Source organism: Symphalangus syndactylus, chromosome 9 (genome assembly GCF_028878055.3).
Source record: "Symphalangus syndactylus isolate Jambi chromosome 9, NHGRI_mSymSyn1-v2.1_pri, whole genome shotgun sequence".
In the NCBI taxonomy this organism is placed as follows: Eukaryota; Metazoa; Chordata; class Mammalia; order Primates; family Hylobatidae; genus Symphalangus; species Symphalangus syndactylus.
Genome location: NC_072431.2, coordinates 32327606 through 32353131, shown reverse-complemented (window position 1 = coordinate 32353131; position 25526 = coordinate 32327606). Strand labels below are relative to the sequence as shown.

General features: G+C 38.5%; 1 protein-coding gene across 1 annotated transcript in view; it reads right to left on the bottom strand.

Annotated features, from left to right (window-relative positions):
* The window catches only part of ABCB11 (ATP binding cassette subfamily B member 11), a 102378-nt gene that overhangs the window by 4972 nt on the left and 71880 nt on the right, over positions 1–25526 (bottom strand). The window contains exons 19-24 of the mRNA XM_055291888.2: positions 16314–16418; positions 16062–16223; positions 7661–7864; positions 6636–6877; positions 3850–4006; positions 2133–2330 (exon numbers count right to left, since the gene is read on the bottom strand). Coding sequence (XP_055147863.1) covers positions 2133–2330; positions 3850–4006; positions 6636–6877; positions 7661–7864; positions 16062–16223; positions 16314–16418 — 1068 coding nt within the window. The remainder of the gene's footprint in view (positions 1–2132; positions 2331–3849; positions 4007–6635; positions 6878–7660; positions 7865–16061; positions 16224–16313; positions 16419–25526) is intronic.

Genomic DNA, 25526 nt, shown 5'->3' with positions numbered 1-25526 from the left:
GTTTGTAGAAATGTTTTACAATGTTATAACAAAATATACTGTGCCTATGAAATGCAAGAAGTCATAATGATTTCCTTATTGGCCTTGCTTTTGACCTGTGACCAGAACATTCACTGGGCATATTCAGAGAAATATACTTAATATACATGTTAATGTTGGAAAAGTAAATATGAGGGATTCAGTTTCCTGTACCTTGCATAGTTCACAATCTATGTTGGCTGCAGGCATGACAGAACTGACATTTTGGAAAATTGAACCCTCTGACTTACTGGAATTATACCTCTGGTTACAATGGGCTTTCTAGGTTCATCGGTTACCAAATGCTTTCAAACAAATTTAAAATCTTTATACCTCAACTTAATAACAGAAGGGATTATAAATTATAGGTAATCAACACTTAGTCCTTATTTTTATAACTTCTTGGATTCTGTCAATTTCTGTTTGCTTGTTTCCTTGCTTTGCTTTATACAAGGAAATCTTTAGTTGCCTCTTTCAAATTTTTCTTAGCATTTCTCTTCATAATGTTATCTGTCCTCATTACACTAAAGATTATATTATTCAGGGAAGTCAGAAAGGCCACTTTCAAAATATTAGGATTAAACAATTAATCAAGTATGAAGCAAAATGAAACATTTTCAGACCCATACCTATGAACTATTTCTTAGAAAATTGCTTGTGGATGATCTCCAACAAAAGGGGGTGAAAACTATGAAAAAGGAATTTATGGGAACTACGAGATAATGGATCTAATCCAAGGAAATACCACAGGGAACTCACAGGATGACGACTGTTTAACAGGCAAAGGTTGCAAGCGACAGAAATGAGGGAAGAGATGGCCTGATAAAGACATTGGAAGAACACAAAGGTTTTCATAAAGACAAAGAATGCAAGAAAAAAAGAAACCTTTCAGAAAAACAATAAAAAAAAATATAATGCAAATGTAACTAACTATTTGACTGAGGGATGAAAAATATTTACATAATCATTAAAAAAGCTGTCAATTGATTTTCAACTTTTAGAATCAACTTAGAGTGAAAGCAAGAAAGATAATTTATAAACAATGTGCTCTGAATTCTTGATAAAAGTGCAGTTAGAACTTAAGAGGTAAAAGAAGGGAGTAAGAGGTGAAAATAAAGGTAGGATTGCTAACATTTTTATTTTAGAAAGCGAGAATTCAAGAGGAACTATCTACAGGTGGTGAAAGAGCAACGGAAGCAGATCAGAAGTTTACAAATTTATAAATAGAAGGCCTAAAAAATGATATAACTATATTGAGAGGAGGTAGGCAAAAGGAGGGAGTGGTGAGGGTAAGCAGATTTTTATCTCTTGAGAATAAATCACAGAGAGTCTAAATTTGTTAAATCATGAAATAGCATGAACATATTATTTAAAGACATAAAAGTCATCATCGGGAGATCAAAAAACATCAAGTGGTCAAAAATAGTTGCCTTTGAGCAGAGAAATGTGGAGTGGGAGTGTAAGCATAAAGCAGGGGGGTGGATTTTTATTATAAATATTTATTATTTGATTTTGTGACCTTCTGCATATATTACTTTTAAAGAAAGAAAAAAAGGACAGAAAAGAGGAAGAAACGTTATGAAAAATAAATGCCAAAGCTATTCACCAAAATTTCAAATATCCTTGCTAAAGATTTATGGTACATGGCTCTCAATCTGAGTTCCTTGCATTATTTAGATTTCGACTTCTTGAACAAGGATTGTCTTAGATCTTTTCATGCTAAATCTCCTTTCTTGCTCATTCATCATTATTTCCCTTATCACTCTACTTTTTCCATTCCTGGTCATTAGTTTCCTGATTAGTCTGCACTTTCTGCTCCATTTATGGGTGAGTGCTTCTATTAAATACACTCATCTCCAGCTTTGCAGTGTGCCCAGTTTTCTTTGCCTAACTGGTCAGCAGGCCATCTGGAACTGGGGAAAATCTGACATTAGAAATTGTGAGGTAGAATCAGGTGAAGCAGCAAATGACTGGGACTGGAAAATATGCATGGGGTAAGTGCCTAAGGCAAGCATTTTAACGTGAGTCTGGCAAAGCAAAAACTTGAAGCCCACTTTTAGGGGTTGGAAATACTCTGCAGAAGGCAAAATTCTCAAAAAGTTTGTGAGGCTTACCACCTTCCCTTGATCAGGATCATAGAAACGTTCCAACAGCTGAATGCTAGTGCTTTTGCCACAGCCACTGCTCCCAACAAACGCCAGTGTCTGCCCTGGACTAATCGACACTGAGAGACCATTCAGAACTTGCGAGTCAGGTCGAGAAGGATATGTAAATTTACAATCAACAAAATCAATCTTCCCCTGGAAGTTGTTCTGTGGATGGGAGGATCAAAATTAGAGACGCTCTTATTTACAAATTAGAGCCTAGAATATTGAGTTTAAAATCTTGAGTTTAAAATCCCTGCTTGAGATACCTTCAAACCACGCTGCCAAAGTGCAAAGTATAGAGACAGCAACTTAATAAAAGGACATTCCATTTTCTACTCTGAAAGATGTAGTATAAAAGAAGGCTTGGGCAACGAAATTAAAGACATTTGACTCCCCCTATTCCCAGTCTAACCTAAGGGGATTTTCTTGCCATCTATTCCTGACATTCTGAATAGAAGAGAATAGCTGGAAGATATTACATCACAGAAGCCAGTAACTGTTCAAATCCTATAGCTTTGTTCTCCTAAAGACAAAAAATAATGTTACACTTAAAACGACCTAGAAAGAAAGTTACCTGAGGTCTGTACTGCAAAGGTGAACACTTTCTATTGTACTTCGGTGTGCTTAAAACTCTCTAACTTATAAACTCTAGAAATGGATAGACATTTAATAGACCACACAGAAACTTTACATTTACTGAACTGAAGGAGAAATTTTACCAATTTAGAAGATTACAGAATTTAGCTTAGCTTTACTAGTGTTTAGATTTGCTTTGCTTTCTGGAACATACTAAAATTTTCAAAAATAGGTAGAGAAGATTTAAAAATACCTATCTATCAATTAGAAGAACAGATATTTTGTTGAGATTGAATTGATTTTCTGGACATCCACATAAGCTAAAACTTGAATCAAGATGAACATGAATTAAATCAATGTTATTGGACAGGAAGAATTGATTTTTCTACATTCTGTATCAGAACATCAATAGAAAACACAGTGGTTAGGTAGATCTCAGAGGACAACTGTCTTCATTCATTTGGGAACTAAATGTATTTTATATTACACAGAATTTAGCATTCATTGAATGTCATTGCCTTGTTCAAATGCTAGCTTTAGGAATAATTTTTGATGCTAATTTACTTTATTCCTTTGTATTTATAAATCTACTGTTTGTCCACTCCAAGTACGTATGAATGAACCCATATACAGCAGGAATTTAGAAGCAAGTGGTATTGTATGGCCATCCCTAATGGCTGTCCTGCACACACACACACGCACAACCTTACCCCTCATCAATACTTACACATTTTATTTATTTATTTATTTTATTAGACTTTAAGTTCTGGGGTAGATGTGCAGAATGTGCAGGTTTGTTACATAGGTATACACATGTCATGGTGGTTCGCTACACCCATCAACCTATCATCTACATTAGGTATTTCTCCTAATGCTATCCCTCCCCTACCCCCCGCCATCCCCTGACAGGCCCCGGTGTGTGATGTTCCCCATCCTGTGTCCATGTGTTCTCATTGTGCAACTCCCACTTATGAGTGAGAACATGTGGTGTTTGGTTTTCTGTTCTTGTGTTAGTTTGCTGAGAATGATGGTTTCCAGCTTCATCCCTGTCCCTGCAAAGGACATGGACTCATCCTTTTTTATGGCTGCATAGTATTCCAACACTTACCCATTTTTCACCTGCAGTATTGTATACACTGATTGGGGGTTGTCGGTCCAGCAGTTGAAAAAAGCGTGCAGCTGATATTTTAGCTTTTGCATAACTTGGGGTGTAAGAGAAGGCTCTTCCAAGAGCTGTCGCACTCAGTACAACTGCAGAGATCACCCTGTAACCAGACAGACACACAGGCAGAGAGCAGGGAGGCGTGGTTGGTGTGATGACCTGAAGGCAGAAGTTTGGGGATCTAGCCCTGGTTCTGCTAGGAAAGGACCAAATATCCTTGAGCAAGTCACTTCAGACTTGTCTGGAAATGGAGAGGGTGGTGTTTAAGAGACTGGCAGTTTTCAAACTGTGTTCTATGAAAAAGGAGTAAGAAGAGGACTGAACAAGCAGGAAGGGGAGAGCTCAGACCTCCAAACCTTTATTCGACCACAATAGCTTCCTTTAAGAAAATTGTTGGCCAGGTGCGGTGGCTCACGCCTATAATCCCCGCACTTTGGGAGGCCGAGGTGGGTGGATCACGAGGTCAGAAGATCGAGACCATCCTGGCTAACACGGTGAAACCCCGTCTCTACTAAAAATACAAAAAATTAGCCGGGCGTGGTGGTGGTCGCCCGTGGTCCCAGCTACTCGGGAGGCTGAGGCAGGAGAATGGCGTGAACCTAGGAGGCAGAGCTTGTAGTGAGCCGAGATCGCGCCACTGCACTCCAGCCCGGGTGACAGAGCAAGACTCCGTCTCAAAAAAAAAAAAAGAAAATTGTTTGAGGGGGGAAAAAGACTTCTGAAAAATTTTTTTTAAAAGAAAAAGCAGGGTTGAAAGATCACCAGATTGAGTTGATTTTTCTAGAATTCTAACAGTTTTTGAATCTATAATAGGTATATAAAAGATAATGATTGATGATATAAGCATCAATTCTGCACCAGGCACGTATATAATTTTTGCGTCAGAGAGCAAGACAGATGCAATTGCCTGTCTCCTTTTACTTGTCTTAGCCTCTAACTATAGTCAACATGTACTTAATTAACGAAAGAGTGAGTGAATGAATAAATGAATGATAAATATAATGAGAGATAACTTTGTTGCTGTAGAGACTATGATGCGAGTAGTAGCCCCCAAAGCTGTTCACCTGCACTGTCATGCACAGAGGGTCTCTGCCTGGGATGGGGATAGGGATAAGGGATGTGTCTTTGTGTGTCACACTGCTCAGTTCATAAGCAGGAATTGTTTTAGGCCGGAATTGCAAATCTGAACATCTCTGGGAGCCCAGTTTAAAGCCTAAGGGAATGAAAAGCACTTGAAATGAAATGGAAAATGGTGGAAGATGACCTTCCAATTTTTAAAGTGAAGCCAGAAATTGGGAGTTTTCTGTAGTCCCAGTTTTTTTTTGTTGTTGTTTGTTTTGTTTTGTTTTGAGATGGAGTCTCACTCTGTCACCCAAGCTGGAGTGTAGTGGCATGATCTTAGCTCACTGCAGCCTCCGCCTCCTGGGTTCAAGCGATTCTCCTTTCTCCTGCCTCAGCCTCCCGAGTAGCTGGGATTACAGGCACACACCACCATACCCGGCTAATTTTTGTATTTTTTGTAGAGATGAGGTTTCGCCATGTTGGCCAGGCTGGTCTCAAACTCCTGACCTCAAGTGATCCACCCGCCTCGGCCTCCCAGGGCACTGAGATTACAGGCATGAACCACTGCACCCAGCCCGTAGCCCCAGATTTTTACATGTTGGCAAAAAAATTATTCTAAAACCTTAATATAAACTAAATAAAAATAAGCCAATGGTTTGTGTTTTCTAATTTAGATTAGTAGCCTTAAATATGCAAAGATTTAGAAAAGAGAGACTTTCCTAGCTGGGTGGGTGTAGTGGAGCGGGACAGAAGTGCTGAAAGAGATACCAGGTGAGAAGGCGGGACTCACGGCTAGAGAAGGAAACCCAAGAACCGATTCCTATAGGACCACTTTTCCTAATGCCCTCCAAACGTTTCTCAGACCATCTCCACCCTTACCCCCCTACTCACCCATATACATGTGTACCTCGTTCCCCAGTACCCTGACACCCTTAGGCTTTCACCTCTGGAAATGGGAGAAATTGAACTAAAAGCTAATCTTATTAGAAAAGCAGGCTTTGGCTATATGAATGGAACATCATTCACCTGTATGGCCCATACTGTCTCTGCCTAGGAGGAACCAGCTGGGAGGAGTCAGCCCTCTTTGCAAGAGAGGAGTTCAAATAAAACAGTTCTCTATGAACCATCTTAGCCAAGGCCTCTGGATTTTCTCAGCATTAACATGTGTGGCAGATTGTTTATAAACAACAATCATATTAATTCACACTATCATGCATCCCTTTGCAACATGGCTTTTTTACTCCTCTCATCAAAAATTGGATTCTATTCTTTTCTATTCCTTAAACCTGGGCTTGATGGTATGACTTTCTTTGGCCAAACAGAAAATTAGAGAGTTTCTTTGTGTGGAGAGACTAGAAAAGTACTTGCACAGTGAGGCTTGCCCTCTTTTGTGGCACTTGGAACTCTGAGGCCATAATACGAAGAAAAGAAGCTCATCTGCTAGACAGGCCACGTGGAGACAGAAGAATACACAGAAGCCTGACTGAGTCAGCCCAGGTCAGAGGAACCACCCTGATGACCCACAGAATCTTGAGAAATAATTAATCCCAGCTATTGTAAGACACCAAGCTTGGGACGGTTTGTTAAGCAGAAAAAAAGCTAACTGATAGAACCAGGCTATTCCTTCCTTGTGTGTTGATCTTTTCTCACCTTGGCTAGATATTCCTCACCTGAACACGTAGCTGAAATGGAGCCCCTCATTGGGAATTAAGTAACCTCCATATCTGTAGGAAGCAGAATTCGCAATAAACACAATGCACTGGGAAAAGGCAAAGCAGAATCCATAAACGTTGGCTTTCTGAATGGCTGTCTTGAGGGGCTTCTCCAGCTCAGTCTCCAGTGCTTCAATGAACTGCCTCTCCTTTCCAATTCCAGCAACAGTGCGGATGTTACTGAGGGCTTCATTTGTAATCTGAAGATTGAAAAAGAGTCTTAGGAATACAAGGGCAGAAATAACTCTTTTCATGACATTTCAATGGCTGCCTGTATTAGATGGTGCAAATGGCAGAATGTGGTACAAATCAGAGAATGCGTCATCTGGGAATACAAAGAAGTGGCTGGAGATCAACCCAACTGGACCACGAGACAACTTTTCAGTTAAATTCAAGTTTCCCTTAATGCTTATACTTGAGAAGTGTTTATGCCACCATCCCTCATTTACCCCCCAAGGACAAGATATTAATTAGAACACACTTTAAAATGTGTAGCTAAAACCTAAGTGTTTCCAAAACCTAAACTGCAGCTCATAATTCTAGTGGAGAAAGACACTTGCCCCAAGCCTGGGGGACTCTAAAGTGTGAAGAGAAAAGCCATGTGCCATTAAAACCATCATAGCTCCTCTGCGTGTGGAAAGCATGGCTCAGGGGAACCAGTAAACTGCAAAAGCCTCACGGCCAGAAAACTGAACTATCCACCCCTGCAAGTGAGAGTACACCAAATTGGAATGTGGAATGAATCACTATACGAGAGGAAATTGAACAGGCAATCCCGTGTTCACCCCACTATTTCTCCACGCCAGCTCATACTCAGAGCCTCGGAGCTTTATTGCCTCAGCCTTTGGGCCAAGCATGCATACAAAGGGTGGTAGAAGGTTCTTAAGTGTGCCTGTCAAGTCTCTTCGTACTATTCGTTTTTAACAGTTTGTCTGATAGCCACTCAGCCATGAGGAATGGGAAAATTAGATCTGCAAGATTACCTGTCCCACCATCTCCAGGGCCTGCTTATCTCGAGAGGCAAATCCTGTCAACATCCTGGTCTGTGTGGCTCCTGATAAAGCCAAGAAGGGGAAGAAGCACAAGATGACCAGGCTTAGCTTCCAGCTAAAGGAGAAGGCAATGATCATGGCCACAGTGACGTTAGTGAAGGAATTGACCATCATCCCGATCTGAGAGCCGGTAGCCTGCAAACCAAAAAGCAATCAACCCATCTCAGACACACGGTCTCTTTTACCAACTACCATTACACAAAAAGGTCAGATCTTTTATAAAGTTGTGATGAAATATACATAACAATATATATCATTTTAACCATTCTTAAGTGTACAATTCAGTGGCATTTCACAATGTTGTGTAACCATCACATATGTATACCTAAAGCTTTTAAATCATGCCCAACAAAAACTCTATATCCATTAAACGATAAGCTCCCTTTCTTCTCTCTCCCCCAAGCTCTTGGTGACTTCTACTCTAACTCTCTGTCTGTATAAATTTGCCTACCCTAGGCATCTCTAGAAGTAGAATCATACAATATTTTTCCTTCTGTGTCTGGCTTATTTTGCTAAGCATAATGTTTTCAAGCTTCAGGCATGTTGTAGCAGGTATAAAAATTTCATTCCTTTTTATTTTTATTTCTTGTTTATTTTATTTTATTTTATTTTATTTTGAGACAAGGTCTCACTCTGTCACCCAGGCTGGAGGGCAGTGGCATAATTATGGCTCACCGTAGCCTTGACCTCCTGGGCTCAAGCAGCCCTCCTGCCCCAGCATGCTAAGTAGCTGGGACCACAGATGCATGCCACTACACCTGCTAATTTTTTAATCTTAGTAGAAATGAGGTCTTACTATGTTGCCCAGGCTGGTCTTAAACTCCTAAGCTCAAGTAATCCTCCCACCTTGGCCTCCCATAGTGCTGGGATTGCAGGCATGAGCCATCACACCTAGCTTCATTCCCTTTTAAAACTGAATATTCCATTGTATGTATATATCACATTTTGTTTATCCATTCATCCGTTGATGGACACTGGGGTTATTTCCAACTTTTGGCTATTGTGAATAATGCTGCTATGAACACTGGTGTATAAGCACCTTTCAAGTCCCTGCTTTCAATTCTTTTGGATATAGACCTAAGAGTGGAATTGCTGGGTCATATGGTAGTCCTCTGTTCAAAAAGTTAAGTTCTTTTAAATGATTAAGTTCTTTTAAATGATGAGCTCCCATATCTGAAGGCTGAATTAATTAAAAGGTTCTTTATTCACAGCTTATCCGAAGTTCATTTATTAACTAATCTCATTTTAAGAGTGTCAGTGCTAGAGCAGTCTGTCTGAGATTAATGCAGCCCTAAACATGGGCTACACATGTGTCAAGTACTGATGCATTAGGCTTGTTTGAAGATATCCAGCCATTGGGCTTGAGGTAATATTACTGATTCAATGAAGATTAATGCTTGCTCTATAATTATATTTTTGAAGTTGATACAAGACTATTATAAGATACCACTTTGATTCTCATTGAAATTAGCCTGCTGACTGGTACAAAGTTACATGCTGCTGTAATACACAGCTATTTAGTCAATGCAGATGGACAAAATGGATTCACTCCCAATATAGATGGAGAATGGACCACTGTGGTAATTATATCTATACTAATCAGAGTATCCAATGGTTCCAAATCTTTGTTTCAGTTGCAGCTAGGCAGGTATGACCAAAGCTTGGTACACTCTGTAGAAAATACTTGGGTGAGGACAATTACATCACTTCTTTTTAAAATCGTAGAAACACATTATTATTTAAGACAAAAAAATGTAAAACAACAAAAGGTAAGCTGTTAGTAACCATTAGATGCTAAGGCAGTGTTATTCAGGAATAATTTGCATCTTTATACTGAATTGAAGACACAAATGGAACATAAAATTGTGTCCCAAAGCATTCCCATGTGTTAGTGGTAACTTCCTTGGAGACTAACGGGCTAAATCAAGAATTTCTCATTTGTACACCCATGTTCAGAGCAGCATTATTCACAATAGCCAAACAACCTGAATGTCCACAGACAGATGAATGAATAAAGAAAATATGATATATCCGTAAAATAAACATCCATAAAAATGTAGCTCTGACACATACTATAGCATAGAGAAACTTCAAAAACATCATGTTATGTGAAATAAGCCATACATAAAAGGATAAATTCATATGATTCCACTTAGATGAGGTACATAGAGTAGTCAGATTCACAGACACGGAAAGTAGAACGGTGGTTGCTGGTGCTGAGGGGAGGGAGAGCAGGATGGGGAGTTACTGTTTCAAGGGTATAGAATCTCTGTTTGGAATGGTAAAACATTTCTAGAGATGAATAGTGGTGATGGTTACATAACAATGTAAATGTACTTAATGCCATTCCGCTGTACACTTAAAGATGGTTAAAGTAGTAAATTTGATGTTACAAATATTTTGCCACAATTTTTTTTTTAAAAGAATTTTTGGTTGGCAAGGACTGTCAGGCATTACAGAGTACTTGAAAAGCAACTTTGCAGTTCTTTGGGATGTCCTTATTTTGTTTCCTTTTACATTTTATTCAATTGGTATTTTTTAAAAAATTGAAAATAATACATCCTAAGACACAAACATAGATACATATTTAACAATACATACATACATTTTAAATTTTTCTTTACAAAAAGGGCTCATACTCTACATATTACTTTGTACTTTGACTTTTTTTCACTTATCAGTGTTACATAACTATCCTTCCAGATCAATATATAGGAACACTTTAAAAAATAGCTGTGTAATATTCCTTACTATAAATGTATCATAATTGATTGAACTATTTTCCTGTTGATGGATATTTGGATAGTTTCCAGGGAATTTTATTAATTTTTTTGTTAATGTAAAAAATGATAAATATCCTTGAACACACATTCTTACACAATAGGAGGGAATTCACTCATGAGAATTCTGTTCAAAGAGTACATAATTTTAAAAAAAAGAGAATTTCTGGTTGGCAAGGACTGTCAGGCATTACAGAATACTTGAAAAGCAACTCTAGTATTTGGCGGGTTATCATTATTTACTATTACTCTCCAAAACATTTGCTTACTATTATTTACTATTACTCTCCAAAAAATGTTGAAAAACTTCGTACATTGTATGATAGTGTCAGTTATTCCCCATCTTCATGAATATCATTTATGATGGTTTTAGGAACACTACATATAATATGGTTATATTAGGGATATTAATATTTATTATAAATGTTTTTCTAGTTTATCATTTGTTTATATAAAAGTTTTGAATTTATGAAGTCCAACATGTCTACTTTGTAGTTTCGAGTTTTTGTCTTGCTTGAGAGAATCACCTCTACTACCACTCTTATTTCTCAATGAGCTCTAGCTAATATAATAAGAAAATAAAATGAGTATAAACATAAAAAAAGAAAAGAAGAGACAAAATGATCTTTTTTGCATTTCTTGCTTTGCAGATATTGTGATTTTTACTAATTGAAGGTTCGTGGCAACCATGTATATGCAGAGCAATTCCATTGGTGCCATTTTTCCAACAGTATGTGTTCACTTTATGTTTCTGCCTCTCATTTTGGTAATTCTCACAATATTCAAACTTTTTCATTATTATATCTGTTATGGTGATCTGTGATCAGTGATCTTTGGCATTATTATTGTCATCGTTTTAGAGCACCATGAACCACGCCAATATAAGACTGAAAACTTATTCAATAAATGTGTTTGTTCTGACTGCTCCACTGACTGGCCATTCTCTGTCTCTTTCTATCCTCAGACTTCCCTATTACCTGAGACACAATAATATTGAAATTAGGCCAATTAATAACGCTACTTTGGCCTCTAAGTGTTCAAGTGAAATAAAGAGTCACACATTTCTCACTTTAAATCAAAAGCTAGAAATGACTAAGCTCAGTGAGGAAGGTGTGTCGAAGGCTGAGATAGACCAAAAGTTAGGCCTCATGCGCTAAACAGGTAGTCAAGCTGTGAATGCAGAAAAAAAAGTTCTTGAAGGAAATTAAAAGTGCTATTTTAGTGAACACACAAATAATAAGAAAGTGAAGTGAACCAGCTTTATTGATGATATGAAGAAAGTTTGAGTGGTCTGGAGACAAGATCAAACCCGCTACAACATTGCCTTAAGCCAAACCTAATTCAGAACAAGGCCCTAACTCTCTTCAATTCTAGTAAGGCTGAGAGAAGTGAGGAACCTTCGGGAGAAAAGTTGGTTCATGAGGTTTAAGGAAAAAAGCGTCTCTACAATGTAAAAGTGCAAGGTGAAGCAGCAGTGCTAACGTAGAAGCTGCCACAAGTTCTCCAGAAGATCTAGCTAAGGTCATTGATGAAGGTGGCTTCACCAAATAACAGATTTTCCATGTTGACAAAGCAGCTTTCTATTGGAGGAAGATGCCATCTAGGACTTTCATATCTAGAGAGGAGAAGTCAATGCCTGACTTCAAACTTATGAAAAACAGGCTGACTCTCTTGTTAGGGGTTAATGCAGCTGATGACTTTGAGTTGAAGCTTACCATTCCAAAAATTCTAGGCCCCTAAGAGGTATGCTAAATCTCCTCTGCCTATGGTCTATAAATAGAATAACAAAGGCTGGATGAAAGCACATCTGTTGAAAACACAGTTTTTTGAATATTTTAAGCCACTGTTGACACCTACTGTTCAGGAAAAAATACAGCTTTCAAAAATATTAGTGCTCATTGACAATGCACCTAGTCACCCAAGTGCTCTGACGGAGATGTACAAGGAGATGAATGTTGTTGTGCCTGTTAACCCAACATGAATTCTGCTGCCCATGGGTCAGGGAGTAATTTTCACTTTGAAGTCTTTTTATTTAAGAAGTAACATTTTACAAGGCTGCGTCTGCCATAGTTATTCCTCTGAAGGAACTGGGCAAAGTAAATTGAAAACCTTCTGGAAAGGATTCACCATTCTAGATGCCATTAAGAACATGTACCCTAGAACTTAAAGTGTGTGTGTGTGTCTGTGTGTGTGTATATATATATATGAACATTTGTGATTCATGGGAGGAGGTCAGAATATCCACATAAATAGGTGCTTGAAAGAAGTTGATTCCAACCCTCACAGATGACTTTGAGGGTTCAAGACTTCAGAGGGAGTAACTGCAGATGTCATGAAAATAGCAAGATAACTAGAATTAGAAGTGGAGTCCGAAGATGTGCTGCATTAAATTGCTGCAATCTCATGATAAAACTTGAATGGATAAGCAGTTGCTTCTTATGGATAAGCAAAGTGGCTTCTTGAGATGAAATCCACTCCCGGTGAAAATGCTATGAACATTGTTGAAATGATTATAAAGGAATTAGAATATTACATAAACTTAGTTGATAAAGTAGCAGCAGGGTTTAAGAGAACTCAATCCAATTTTGAAAGACATTCTACTGTGGGTAAAATACTATCAATCAGCATTACATGCTACAAATAAATCTTTCATGAAAGGAAGAGTCAATTGATGAGGCAAACTTCACAGTTGTCTTATAAGATATTGCCACTCTAACCTTCAGCAACCACCACCGTGATTCAGTCAGTTGCTATTAATAAATTAAGATATGTACATTGTTTATTTTTAGACGTAATGCTATTGCATAATTAGTAGAATACAGTATAGTGTAAACACAACTTTTATATGCACTAGGAAGCCAAAAAATTAGTGTGACATTCTTTATTGCAATATTCTCTTTATTGTGGTGGTCTGAAACCAAACCTGTAATATCTCAGAACTATATCTGGTATTTTATTATATATCTAGAAAACCCAGTAAACTATATTAAATTTCTAAAATTATAACTTATAAGAGAGCTTGGAAAGTCCTTAAGATAAGTATACAAAAACTAATAGCTTTCATCTCAACTCATTTATGGATGTAATTGAGAAAAACATCTCATTCGAAATAGTGGAAAAAATATATGAGAAAAAGTGAGCAAGACAGTGGGACATATTAATATAACTATGAATCTTGCTAAAAACTAGAGTCTTGTTTGCATGTCTCTCAGGAAAATTTAGTATCCCCACAATAGCAATCCTACTGTGTATGTATGTGTGTATATGAATTTGACCAGAATAAAAATAAATTTTTAGAAGAAATTAAAATGAGTGTAAAGTGCATTAAAATAATTAACATCCAGAAATAGATAAGAGAATTTTGAAAAGGAAAACTTAGTGTGCAGGGATTTGCCTTACCAGATACTAAAATGTATCAAGTTATAAGAATTAAAACAAAGGGTGCAAAGAAAATAGAATTAATAAGACATACTATTTGATAGCACAATAGAATGACTATAGTAAATAATTTAATTGTACATTTAAAAATAACTAAGAGTGTAATTGGATTGTTTGTAACACAAAGGATAAGTGCTTGAGGAAATGGATACCCCATTCTTCATAATGCACTTACTTCACATTGCATGCTTGTACCAAAACCTCTCATGTACCCCATAAATATATACACCTACTTGGTATCTATCTATAAAAATTAAAAAAATCATGAATTAAAACAATAAGGTTTTAAATAGAATAAGTCAAATTGATCAATTCAGACTAGAGAATCTCCAAAGTTAGTTCTAAGTATATATGGGAAGTTAGTATTCACAATCAGAGGAAACATTTCAAACCAGTAGAAAATGTAATCTATATTAAAAATATATTTTTGAAATATTTTCTATCCAGCTTCAAGAAAACAAAGCCAAATCTACCTCACACTAATCTTAAGATAAGTTTGACCTGGACTAGCAATCTTGTTTTTTAAAAAACAACAAAAGTATTAGAAAAATTCTGAGAAAATCCTCTTTCTAAAAAGATGAGTGTTTGAAAGATAATTAGATGTTACTCTCTGAATTCTAGTGATAGTAAATAACTTTCAAAAGCTCCTTGCAGATTGAAGGACACAAAAATAGAAGAGATAAGATTATGACTTATGTATTTAGCATAAATTCAAGAGTAAGGGGAGTAGACTACAGTACTCCAGTGATGAGAGTGAAATTGGAACAAACTTTCTTTAAGCAGTTATGCAATGCATATCAAAATCTTCCAAAATGATTATACACTGATTCAGTGATTAAATTTTGAGAACTAAGAATATACTCAAGGATGTGGGAAGCTCGATATAAAATGATATAAATTGCTTATAAGGAGGAAAAAAACCTAGAGGAAAAACGTAACTAGAGAATCCTTTAAGACATGACAGTAGATGAGAATGAAGTATTGTGCACTCATTAAAAATCTATTGTAGAAAAATACATAATTATGAAAATATGTTCACCTTAGATTATTTCAGGGGAAAAAAGAAAGACTGCAACACATATGTAGAGTGTAATCCTAAGTCTATGGGAAACACATGTGCTTACAGAAAAAGCCTAGATGAATTGAAAGTGACCTATTTACAGGGATTTCCCGGTGAGTAAAAGGATTCCATGATCCGTTGAAATTCTGCCATATCATTTTTGGTATTTTTGGTTAAACTGTCTAGGAGTTGAGACGTGCTACAGTACAGCACTATCAGTCCAGTGAGATTTTTTCTTCCAAGGGCCTCACAGATCATAGTTCAGTTTTAAAATTGTATGTAAAATTTTTTTCCTTTGGTTTTGTTTTTTAAATAATTTATTAACATATTATTTCTCCTTTTTTAAATAATTTTAAGTTAGGGTTTTTTTTTTTAATTTTCACAGAAAGTGGGTAGAGATGTTGGAAGGGAAATTTGGCTCTCTTCACTTCAATCCAAACAGCAGGTTTTATAAAATTCTAGCCTCATCATGTGCGTAAGCCCCTTGAACAAGGCTGTAGGTTTTGGGGTTTACACACCACAGCTCTGTCTGCCTTAATCAGAAAGTCAGCTCTTCGACGCCTTCAAGATTCTAGATAAAAATCGTTTATTACTTTCCCCCAGTTTCTTTCCCCCTGGGCTCCTCCAGAGGCTGCCCAGGACAGCTTCTCTGTTCATAAGGCTATAAACCACACTCTGGGGTCCTGTGTGAGTAAGGAGACTTCCTTGCCCTCTTCACCCACCCTCTGGGGGGCGGTATTGAATCTTGTTGAAGCTGAGCCTCTGGGCCTGAAAACAGACTCAGAAATGAGTCTCAGCAAAGTTAGACTCAGAGGAAATCCAAAACCCTGACAGATTTTGGTGCATGCCATATACTGATTCTGGGCACTGCCTGGGAGACACCGTGCTTTAGCTGCTGTTTGTCAGTGTTAGAAGCAGCGGAAAATGTGGCTTTAGGATATCCCAATCCCACTGGTCCCTATTCCATAGAAAACATGCAGGTGATTGTCAGGATGCTCTAACGAAAGAATGCCAATGCAGTTAATACACTTCTATTTCCCCTCCCACAGCTCACCCCTTGAACTTGGGAAGCATCTGTAGCAAGTCTTGTTGTCAATGCTCCAGGGCTATTTCTGAGGTCATCAAACCAGGAAATGTCTTGTCCCAGCATTGCCCTGAAACCAAATTTACGTAGCCTTTTTGTTAGGAGCTCCCCGGATTTAGCAAAGGCATATCCCTAAAACATGAAGAAGGAGATTTTAGAGACATTTTAATGAGAAAAAAGGAAAAATAACTAAGTCACTTACTGAAAAGTAACATTTCTTACCTGTAGAAATTGGGTGAAAAGAGATACGCAGCCCATTGCTACAAAAAGTAGGCACACACCATTGATCTGTGACCTTTGTTCCTCTTTATCAGGAAGTGAAAAAGTCTTGGAAAGATAGTAAGCAAGGAAGTAACTTTGTTATTATAAATAGAAAAATAAATCTATTTACATGTTTAAAATGAATTTTTCTTACCATGTCATTATATATCTGTCCAAAGTCATAAAATATACAACACCAAGAGTGAACCCTAATGTAAGCTGTGGATCTGTGATAATGATGTGTCAATGTATGTTCATTAACTGTAGCAAATGTATCATTCTGGTGGGAGATGTTGATAATGGGGGAGGTTATGCATGTAGGGGGGTAGAGGTATATGGGAAATCTCTGCACCTTCCTCTAATTTTGCTGTAAACCTAAAAGTGCTCTAAAAAATAAAGTCTTTTAAATAATGGTTCCACTTTAAACATGCTAGTAGTTAAACGAAAGTTAGCTATGAATATGATGACGATGTACTACAGTCCTCTGTGGGGCGGAAAACCTGGTGAAGGAAAACCAATGGTGATGACTTACAGAATTTTTGTCTTGTTATTTTATTTTGCCTTCTTAGGCAATTGTGTTGGTTTTTCATTGACACAGATGAAAAGGATGATGAAATGACTTAAATCATTTAAGTAATAAAGCTGAGAAAGAAGGAAGAAAGGAAGGAAGGAAAGGAAGGAGGGACAGAAGAAGGAAGAGAGGAAGGAAGGGAAGAAGGAAGAAAGGAAGCAAAGAGGGAGGGAAGGAGAGAGGGAGTCATGAAGGAAAAAGGGAAGGAAGGGAGGGAGGGAGGAAGGGAGGAAGGGAGGGAGGGAGGGAATCGAGATCTGGAAATGTTGTCTGGGACAAAACTCAAAGTTGTATTAATATTTTGACCTATATCTTTCTCTATTACTAAATGAAAGAAAATAAGACTTTCACTCAGGTAATTTGCTGGTTAATTAGTTTTATAGAATATACAGCATTAAAAAAGAAATTATCAAAGCATTGACTGGAATTGCCTTAGGAGAGAAAAAAATGTCATTCATCTGATATTGAGGTTGTTGCCTCTAACTCACCAGAAGCTGAAACATTCCCCCACCCCCTAAAAAACTATGGCCATTGTGAGTGGGAGTTTTTTGTGTATAATGCTTAGTAAACTACACTCAAACATATTCTGAATTTACAGACATTTGTTCAAGTAACTGAGGATCTTGTTGCAATAAGAAAAATGAAAGAACATACTCCAATGACATTGCCTTGTGGTGAAATGGATTTTGTGCATAACAGAACCTTTGTAATTTAGGCCAGGTGAGGGAACTGGGAAGGTCAGAAGAAGTATGCATTAGAGAGCTATACAATACATCTTTATTCATTTTCCTGAATTAATTTGAGTCCTTAAAACAGTGTCAACAAACAGTTGTTCAAAGGAAACCATTTATTCAAAAATATTTACTAAGTACCTACTATTTGCCAAATAAATCTCCTTGGAAACTATATGTACTACTCCATTAACAAATCCTTTTTTTGTAAAGCAAGAGTAACCCGTTCAAATTATGGCAAATTGCAAAGTGAGTAGGAGGGGTTCTAAATTAATGAAATTTTACTGTTTGTAGGATGAAGTTTCTAGGGCCTTCATGGTGCTCAATACTGGTAAAAGTGGGTGCAGAAAGTAGCACAGTAATTCTTCCCAGCATAGCTAACTCATAAGTTTACAGAGTCTAAAAATTCAAAAATTTAAAGATAAATATTTTAAAAATTACTGTGCAAATACCCTGAAACCCCAAACTGCGATGCCACATTCCCATTCCTCAAGGTTACCTTTTATAACGATGGTCTATAGAACCGCAGATTTTCCCATTTAACTCTTATACATGGAAAATAAAGCCCCAAACATCAAGTTGTTTGTTCAAGTTCATTAAGCTAGTGGTTATTACTAGATAAGAAAATGCCTGTTTTTGGCTTCCGGTGCAGTGGTTTTCTTCTGGGTATGCTCTTTTGGCTTTTCATATTACTTACCTTCTCAGTGTTAAAAAACAAAAGAGCATTTAGCTAATGTTAAAATTCACACAACTGTCCAATTCAAGATTGGGCATCTCTCTATCCATAATCTTTTTTCACAAAATTCTGCTCCACGAGTTCTTTGTATATTCTTACTGTTGAAATGCAACTCTAAGGGCTATCCATCCATAGATTCCTCTGTTCCTTGGCTAGCTGTAGTTTTGGCACACATCTTTGCTATTTTTGTAATGGTAAATTTGTTTAAGGAGAAAACTAACATTCATTAACCTTTTGCTATGTACCACATGTCAAATGTGTAGATTAACCTGCTCTAACTTAAATTAGGAATTATGATTCTCAAAACAACCTAGTGAGGTAGATTTTCTTGCTCCTTATACAGATGAGGAAATTAATCAAGGATAAATCACTCACCCGAATATATACAGATAGTGCAGAGTAGAGACCTACTACTAATCCAGAGCTGGCGACTCTCACATCCATTTTTTTTTCCCCAGCCTGCTACATCCCAAGTGCTGTGCTTGGAACATTGGCACATTTTCTAAGTCAAATAGACACAGGGAAAGTGAAGCAGACAAATTATGCCTTACATGAATATTGAGGCTTAGCTAGATTGGCAACTGGGCTCCTAATAAGGCCCAATCATTTGCTGGGTCCATTCCCACAGTGTGGTCTCAATACACCAAATGTGCACATTGTGCCCTTTAGGTATGTCAGAAGGAAAATAGAGCAATTATAAATAGACTCACAATTATACCCTGTGAGAGGAAAGCATCATGAGTTTACCAATGAACACATGATAATTATGCAAAGAGACAACATACTTTACCAGAGAGGAAAAATAGTGGTTTGTTCAGCATCATTCTCTTAGCAAATATAACCCTGTGAGAACAAGAACGATGAGCAGACTTTGGATTTCATCAACTAGATGCTGCCTACTCTGGTCCTGCAGCCCTTAAGTCTCTAAGTCCATCTTAAGGTTTCTGGTTGTCACCAGAAGAAACACAGAGAATATTGTCACCACCAATGACCAAGCAGGTGCCCAAGAAGGACAGCAATTATAGTTGAATCTTTTTTTTTTTTTAACTTAGCCATTTCATGGACCACTAGAGCTGGAAGATATCTTAGAGATCATCTTTTAAATCTTTCATTTTGTAGGAAATGGAGACAGGGAGAAGAGGTATGACATGATGCCAGGGCATACAGGATGTGGTAAGTAACTAGAAGAGCCAGTTTCAGAAGAAAGATCTCCTGACAGGAAAGTCAGAACTCTCCACAGCAGCTCATATGCACAGTTTGGGTGGAGTTGGTGAGTATATTCTTTACTCTGCCTTTATAAGAGGTAAAGAAACAATCAGCAAAGAAGCTGACATTTTGGATTTCTTTTAAAAAGCAAACATCCAGGACATAGGCTTGGATTCTTTCCAATCCAACCCTATTCCCTACACCTTCTACACTAACATCATTGCCCAGTGAAATGCATTTCCCCAGCTTCTCCCTACTAGAATGTCAGCTTTGTGCAAACACACAAACACACAATGATTTTCTTGTCCTCTACTCTGTGCTCAACATTAGTTACAATGCCTGGAAAACTATAGGTGGTAAATATTTGTTGAATGATGAGTGGGGTTTTTTTTGTTGATGTTATCTTCCTCACAGACTGAAAACTCCACTGGGGAAAGCATCATAACTGATATGCATTCCCCAGTCCCCAGCACCATGTCTGGGGAAGACAATCAATACAGATCTGTTGAGGGAATAAAAGATGATTCACTTTATATTTGGATATTGTACCTACTAGGAAATCAAGAAATATGAATTATTTCAAAGATTTTCAGCATAAAAGGTTATGGCACCATATAACTAGAAATTCAGTTATCAAAGTTGGGTGTTTCCGATTCTCTACCTTACTGAAATGAATGTGATTTCTTCATTTACCACAAGGGGGCAATGCAAAAACTACAGTGGTGGCTGGGGCCCTCCTTACACAACGGACTTGATTTTGTTTGTGGATTATCCAGGTTTTTCTGTACAACTCATGCTTGTGGGGTCATTTTTACAGTCAGGAGAGGTGATGTGAGAGAAGGAAATGGAGTAAGGAACTAAAATGTAAGCTTTTATCATTTACTAAGCTCTGACAGCGTGATATGTTGGCAAATTCTATAGACTAGGATTTGGTAAACCTGGGCTCTAGTCCTGGCCCCATCACCTAATGGCAGTGTCACCTTGTACAAGTTGACAGTTCTAGGTTTCCTTCCTTGTGGACCTCAAAGGATTTATGTGTATATGTGTGTGTGAACTTCAGCTAAGAAAACATGATCAGGGTGGAGCCAAGATGGCCGAATAGGAACAGCTCCGGTCTCCAGCTCCCAGCCCCAGCGACACAGAAGACGGGTGATTTCTGCATTTCTGCTTGAGGTACCGGTTTCATCTCACTAGGGAGTGCCTAACAGTGGGTTCAGGACAGTCCGTGAAGCGCACTGTGCGCTAGCTGAAGCAGGGCGAGGCATTGCCTCACTCGGGAAGCGCAAGGGGTCAGGGAGTTCCCTTTCCTAGTCAAAGAAAGGGGAAACAGACAGCACCTGGAATATCAGGTCAGTCCCGTCCTAATACTGCGCTTTTCCAACGGGCCTGGAAAACGGCACACTAGGAGATTGTGTCCCGCACCTGGCTCGGAGGGTCCTATGCCCACAGAGCACAGCAGTCTGAGATCACGCTGCAAGGCAGCAACGAGGCTGGGGGAGGGGCGCCCGCCATTGCCCAGGCTTGCTTAGGTAAACAAAGCAGCCAGGAAGCTCGAACTGGGTGGAGCCCACCACAGCTCAAGGAGGCCTGCCTGCCTCTGTAGGCTCCACCTCTGGGGGCAGGGCACAGACAACCAAAAACTCAGCGAGAACCTCCACAGCCTTAAATGTCCCTGTCTGACTGACAGCTTTGAAGAGAGTAGTGGTTCTCCCAGCACGCAGCTGGAGAACGGTCAGACTGCCTCCTAAAGTGGGTCCCTCACCCCTGAGCAGCCTAACTGGGAGGCACCCCCCCAGTAGGGACAGTCTGACACCTCATTCAACTGGGCACTCCTCTGAGACAAAACTTTCAGAGGAACTATCAGATAGCTGAATTTGTGGTCTCACGAAAATCCGCTGTTCTGCAGCCACCAGTGCTGACACCCAGCCAAACAGGGTCTGGAGTGGACCTCTAGTAAACTCCGACAGACCTGCAGCTGAGGGTCTTGTCTGGTAGAAGGAAAATTAACAAACAGAAAGGACATCCACACCAAAAACCCATCTGTACATCACCACCATCGAAGACAAAAAGTAGACAAAACCACAAAGATGGGGAAAAAACAGACCAAAAAAACTGGAAACTCTAAAAAACAGAGCACCTCTCCTCCTCCAAAGGAACGCAGTTCCTCACCAGCAACGGAACAAAGCTGGATGGAGGATGACTTTGATGAGTTGAGAGAAGAAGGCTTCAGACGATCAAACTACCCTGAGCTACGAGAGGAAATTCAAAACAATAGCAAAGAAGTTAAAAACTTTGAAAAATAATTAGAAGAATGGATAACTAGAATAACCAATGGAGAGAAGGGCTTCAAGGAGATGATGGAGCTGAAAGCCAAGTTTCGAGAACTACGCGAAGAATGCAGAAGCCTCAGTAGCAGATGCGATCAACTGGAAGAAAGGGTATCGCTGATAGAAGATGAAATGAATGAAATGAAGCGAGAAGGGAAGTTTAGAGAAAAAAGAATAAAAAGAAATGAACAAAGCCTCCAAGAAATTTGGGACTATGTGAAAAGACCAAACCTACGTCTGATTGGTGTACCTGAAAATGATGGGGAGAATGGAACCAAGTTGGAAAACACTCTGCAAGATATTATCCAGGAGAACTTCCCCAATCTAGCAAGGCAGGCCAGCATTCAGATTCAGGAAATACAGAGAACGCCACAAAGATACTCCTCGAGAAGGGCAACTCCAAGACACATAATTGTCAGATTCACCAAAGTTGAAATGAAGGAAAAAATGTTAAGGGCAGCCAGAGAGAAAGGTCGGGTTACCCACAAAGGGAAGCCCATCAGACTAACAGCTGATCTCTCAGCAGAAACTCTACAAGCCAGAAGAGAGTGGGGGCCGATATTCAACATTCTTAAAGAAAAGAATTTTCAACCCAGAATTTCCTATCCCGCCAAACTAAGCTTCATAAGTGAAGGAGAAATACAATACTTTACAGACAAGCAAACGCTGAGTGATTTTGTCACCACCAGGCCTGCCCTAAAAGAGCTCCTGAAGGAAGCACTAAACATGGAAAGGAACAACCAGTACCAGCCCCTGCAAAAACATGCCAAATTGTAAAGACCATCGAGGCTAGGAAGAAACTATAGCAACTAACGAGCAAAATAACCAACTAACATCAAAATGACAGGATCAGATTCACACATAACAATATTCACGTTAAATGTAAATGGGCTAAATGCTCCAATCAAAAGACACAGACTGGCAAACTGGATAAGGAGTCAGGACCCATCAGTGTGCTGTATTCAGGAAACCCATCTCACGTGCAGAGACACACATAGACTCAAAATAAAGGGATGGAGGAAGATCTATCAAGCAACTGGAAAACAAAAAAAGGCATGGGTTGCAATCCTAGTCTCTGATAAAATACACTTTAAACCAACAAAGATCAAAAGAGACAAAGAAGGCCATTACATAATGGTAAAGGGATCAATTCAACAAGAAGAGCTAACTATCCTAAATATATATGCACCCAACACAGGAGCACCCAGATTCATAAAGCAAGTCATCAGTGACCTACAAAGGGACTTAAACTCCCACACAATAATAATGGGAGATTTTAACACCCCACTGTCAGCATTAGACAGATCAACAAGACAGAAAGTTAACAAGGATATCCAGGAATTGAACTCAGCTCTACATAAAGTGGACCTAATAGACATCTACAGAACTCTCCACCCCAAATCAACAGAATATACATTTTTCTCAGCACCACACCACACCTATTCCAAAATTGACCACATAGTTGGAAGTAAAGCTCTTCTCAGCAGATGTAAAAGAACAGAGATTATAACAAACTGTCTCTCAGACCACAGTGCAATCAAACTAGAACTCAGGATTAAGAAACTCAGTCAAAACCGCTCAACTACATGGAAACTGAACAACCTGCTCCTGAATGACTATTGGGTACATAATGAAATGAAGGCAGAAATAAAGATGTTCTTTGAAACCAACGAGAACAAAGACACAACATACCAGAATCTCTGGGACACGTTCAAAGCAGTGTGTAGAGGGAAATTTATAGCACTAAATGCCCACAAGAGAAAGCAGGAAAGATCCAAAATTGACACCCTAACATCACAATTAAAAGAACTAGAAAAGCAAGAGCAAACACATTCAAAAGCTAGCAGAAGGCTAGAAATAACGAAAATCAGAGCAGAACTGAAGGAAATAGAGACACAAAAAACCCTTCAAAAAATTAATGAATCCAGGAGCTGGTTTTTTGAAAAGATCAACAAAATTGATGGACCGCTAGCAAGACTAATAAAGAAGAAAAGAGAGAAGAATCAAATAGATGCAATAAAAAACGAAAAAGGGGATATCACCACCGATCCCACAGAAATACAATCTACCATCAGAGAATACTACAAACACCTCTATGCAAATAAACTAGAAAATCTAGAAGAAATGGATAAATTCCTCGACAAATACACCCTCCCAAGACTAAACCAGGAAGAAGTTGAATCTCTGAATAGACCAATAACAGGTTCTGAAATTGTGGCAATAATCAATAGCTTACCAACCAAAAAGAGTCCAGGACCTGATGGATTCACAGCTGAATTCTACCAGAGGTACAAGGAGGAACTGGTACCATTCCTTCTGAAACTATTCCAATCGATGGAAAAAGAGGGAATCCTCCCTAACACATTTTACGAAGCCAGCATCGTCCTGATACCAAAACCTGGCAGAGACATAACCAAAAAAGAGAATTTCAGACCAATATCCTTGATGAACATTGATGCAAAAATCCTCAATAAAATACTGGCAAACCGAATCCAGCAGCACATCAAAAAGCTTATCCACCATGATCAAGTGGGCTTCATCCCTGGGATGCAAGGCTGGTTCAACATACGCAAATCAATAAATGTAATCCAGCATATACACAGAACCAAAGACAAAAACCACATGATTATCTCAATAGATGCAGAGAAGGCCTTTGACAAAATTCAACAACCCTTCATGCTAAAAACTCTCAATAAATTAGGTATTGATGGGACGTATCTCAAAATAATAAGAGCTATCTACAACAAACCCACAGCCAATATCATACTGAATGGGCAAAAACTGGAAGCATTCCCTCTGAAAACTGGCACAAGACAGGGATGCCCTCTCTCACCACTCCTATTCAACATAGTGCTGGAAGTTCTGGCCAGAGCAATCAGGCTGAAGAAGGAAATAAAGGGCATTCAATTAGGAAAAGAGGAAGTCAAATTGTCCCTGTTTGCAGATGACATGATTGTATATCTAGAAAACCCCATTGTCTCAGCCCAAAATCTCCTTAAGCTGATTAGCAACTTCAGCAAAGTCTCAGGATACAAAATTAATGTACAAAAATCACAAGCATTCTTGTACACCAATCACAGACAAACAGAGAGCCAAATCATGAGTGAACTCCCATTCACAATTGCTTCAAAGAGAATAAAATACCTAGGAATCCAACTTACAAGGGATGTGAAGGACCTCTTCAAGGAGAACTACAAACCACTGCTCAATGAAATAAAAGAGGATACAAACAAATGGAAGAATATTCCATGCTCATGGGTTGGAAGAATCAATATCGTGAAAATGGCCATACTGCCCAAGGTAATTTATAGATTCAATGCCATCCCCATCAAGCTACCAATGACTTTCTTCACAGAATTGGAAAAAACTACTTTAAAGTTCATATGGAACCAAAAAAGAGCCCGCATCGCCAAGTCAATCCTAAGCCAAAAGAACAAAGCTGGAGGCATCATGCTACATGACTTTAAACTATACTACAAGGCTACAGTAACCAAAACAGCATGGTACTGGTACCACAACAGAGACATAGATCAATGGAACAGAACAGAGCCCTCAGAAATGATGCCGCATAGCTACAACTATCTGATCTTTGACAAACCTGAC